The 3,291-nt window shown below is 33.8% G+C and overlaps 2 protein-coding genes across 2 annotated transcripts; one reads left to right on the forward strand and one right to left on the reverse strand.

Annotated features, from left to right (window-relative positions):
• Positions 1-881: 881 nt before the first annotated feature.
• LOC124892885 (AN1-type zinc finger protein 5-like) lies at positions 882-1,313 on the forward strand. Its single transcript, XM_047404070.1, has one exon. The coding sequence runs from the start codon at positions 882-884 to the stop codon at positions 1,311-1,313; it is 432 nt and encodes a 143-aa protein (XP_047260026.1).
• Positions 1,314-2,063: 750 nt separating this feature from the next.
• On the reverse strand, positions 2,064-2,991 carry LOC124892886 (proteasome subunit alpha type-2-A; the record flags this gene model as incomplete). The annotated part of the gene is given in 3 exon segments (XM_047404071.1): positions 2,064-2,431; positions 2,516-2,581; positions 2,929-2,991. Coding segments are annotated over 3 exon segments (178 nt in total), but the record flags the coding sequence as incomplete, so codon positions are not given.
• Between the last annotated feature and the right edge of the window lie 300 nt (positions 2,992-3,291).

Genomic DNA, 3,291 nt, shown 5'->3' on the forward strand with positions numbered 1-3,291 from the left:
TTCTTGTATTTTTTTGCTTTTAGGAGTGAGTTATCAGAATCAATATCTCTACCCATAAAGGGGGTGGTGTATGATATATGAACATTTAATCCTCACATGACTCTATTTATAGAGTTACGTTGGACATGTTGTTTAATATGAGTGATTTATTAAAATTATCATTTTTTTAAAGGTGTGTCAAAACAAACATGAATAAATAAAGATGGACGAAAGAGTAATAAAAGGAAAAATTACATAACACCACAACTTATCTTTAGTAAACTATATAAAATCCTTACCCTTTTTATTAATTACCTAAATCTCTTTTTTTTTAGAAAAAAAAAACAGTCGGATACATGCACAAATTCATAAATGTTTGAATATATAATTTTAATTATGTATCTCCATTTGATTTAGTTAATGTATTACGTATCTCGCCCAAATAGTTTCAGAATGAATGTATCTTAGTAATTAAAATTATGTATCTCAATTTCAAAATTATGTATCCGGATGCTAATTATGCATCCAAGCAAAAATGGAGTAATTAACTGTTACATTCTTAAGTTAAAAATTATGTATCTCAACTTTAAAATTATGTATTCGGATGCTAAAAATAATAAAATAAAAAAATTTTTATAATTTAACAAAGAATAGAAATAGAAAGTAATTAACGATAAACTTGTTGGATTAAATAAAAACCTTAGCCGATTAAAATTAGGAAACTCCTAATTTGTTTTTCATTGGGAATACTAACTTTCTCCCATTATATATAGATCTCAACCAAAACGCAGCAGTAGCACTCATCAATTAAGAGCCATACACCATCACCAAATATTAACATTCAAGACTCAACAAGAGAGAATTTGTACAAGAAAGTGATCAGACAAATCAAATTAAGCAAGATGACTTTTTGTGTCAAAGCAGAAAAAACAATTTTATGTTCAAGGGGTTGTGGTTTTCATGGAACTCCAAACAATAACAACCTTTGTTCCCTATGCTACAAAGCTTTTCTCATAGAAGAAGAAGAAGCCAAGAAGAATGTAACAGTAGCAACCTTATCCGGTGGCATGTCTTCTCTTACTTTAGATGATGATTCTGGAAAAACTGAGGATGTTGATTCAACTATAATGAAGATTAAGCAAAGATGCATGATTTGCAAGAAGAAAGTGGGATTAATAGGGTTTAGTTGTCGATGTGAAGGAGGAATGTTTTGTAGGGTTCATAGGTATCCTGAAGAACATGCATGTACTTTCGATTTCAGGTCAATTGGTCGTGTGAATTTGGCTAAGGAAAATCGTCTATGCAAAGTTGATAAACTTGAGAATAGGATCTAGGACATTGTTGTTGTTTATGTTCCAGTTTGTTTGGATTCTCTTTCGAATTCTAAATATCTACTTCTTTTAGAATCAAATTTCAATTTAATGCATCTCTATTAAATTGTTTCACCTTATCAAATTGGGAATTCTGTTGCTACCGTTGATGTCATGTAGGCTTATTACTAAGGATCAAAAAATCAATTTTCCTCTCTAACGTAAGGAGAAAATATAAAAAGAAGAATCTCCTTCGACTTTAATATCTTGGTATAAATTTTCAGTAGAACACTGTAGCACTGTGATTTACTTACAACTAATGAAACTCGTGGTTCAAGTAAATGGTAGAAATCAAAGTACATGTAAACAAAAGAGCCCAAATGATCTATTTTACGTATATACACCCGCAACAAACTATGTCATATTGCTTTTTTCTAGAGTCAATTTAACTAGTCTTCATAGCTAAGTTAAATATTCAAGAACTAACCAAAACATTATAATTTGCAATTTTTTGTTATATCAAGTGAGAAAAAACAGATCTTCAGATGTTGATAAAAATTCATGTAGTTCTCCCTACACTACGGCTCTGATAATCTACGAACATTGCGCTTGTTAAGCTGCCTTGAACTTGTCACTACTGGTTGAAAATTGAACTCCTACAACTACATATGCTTCTCTACAAAAAAAATGAAAATGCAGTTCCAATAATTATATATCCCTATAGACATCACGTGGAAATAAAGAGGGGTGCGAAAGCTGATTCAAACATCACGATTATCAAAACAAAGAAAACATAGTATATACTTTATGTTCTCAAAGTTATTGCTCGGACATTAAGTGGGTTGGTCATCCAATATAATGCTACTCTTTTTGTTATGTGTTTAAGGCAACACTTGAACAATCTGTTAATTCAGAGCATAAATCAGGCAATAAATAACCATGACATGTCCAACATACAACCAAGTTCGGTTTGATTAAACGTCAAATTTTAACCAAGCCAACAAGAACCTCCAATAGGTGTGCTTGTGCTATGCCCCTGTCCAAGTTTTTCACCCAACAACGGCTTCCAATTCCTTTCAGCAGGAAAGAAAATCTATTCCACTTCTTGTAGGTAATCATCGATTTCAGTTGGCGTGAGAATTCTGTAGGGAAACAAACTACTGTTATAGTAACCAGCTAACAGAGTAAACTACTGTTGAAACTCTTAAGGACAAGATGACACACACCTGAATACTTTGTCTGATCCAATAATGCCAATCTCAATGTTTTTGCTGGAGATCTGTCCCTCGAATCTGGATAACACCAAAATTAAGTTATTTTAGAGGATTTTTTTAGTTATTGTTGTTCAGGATTTTATTTGTAAAGTCGTTACAATTAGGTGGGGGGAAGTAGAGAAGGGGGGACAGAACGACGATAAAGAAAGTTTGAGCTGGAAACTGTTACTGCACAAGAAGCAAGCAATGGTGATTCTCGCAACTCAGATCTATCCTGTTTTTGGTGAGAGTCAACAAATATTAAGCAAATTATAGAGGGCATCAAAATCATCCAGAGGGTTGACGAAGCACACATCATCGAAGGGGATAAGTCATAATTCATATAGAACAGACAGCTCCAGCATAGAGGAAGAAGTTAATCTTACCCCTCCTTCAACGTCAGTATAGCAGTGTGTACAGCATCATCGAGCTCCATTTCCTCCGTGTACCTGAGCGGACAGCAACATTTGTTTTAAACCTTAATAATACTTCAGCAGTAATCAAACAGCTGGAAAAGCACCACAAATAGGCTCTGTAGTTGGCCAATAAGACAATGTTCCAGCATGCAGACAATGATTTGACATTGTGGGGGAGAAGAATGGTTAACATCCTTCAGAGTCATGTCAAAGTTTGACCTATAATTCCAATTGCCAGCACCTACTGATGTCACAAAGCAACATGGGCAGAAGCCCTCAGCCGGCTTCTTGTTGCAAACAAATCAGTTGTTCATTACCGACGACCCACTTCCT

Source organism: Capsicum annuum, unplaced genomic scaffold, assembly GCF_002878395.1.
Source record: "Capsicum annuum cultivar UCD-10X-F1 unplaced genomic scaffold, UCD10Xv1.1 ctg51647, whole genome shotgun sequence".
NCBI classification, from domain to species: Eukaryota; Viridiplantae; Streptophyta; class Magnoliopsida; order Solanales; family Solanaceae; genus Capsicum; species Capsicum annuum.

Bases quoted from the DNA above. Each gene is read 5' to 3' on its own strand.
- LOC124892885 (XM_047404070.1), top strand. From the start codon at position 882: ATGACTTTTTGTGTCAAAGCAGAAAAAACAATTTTATGTTCAAGGGGT.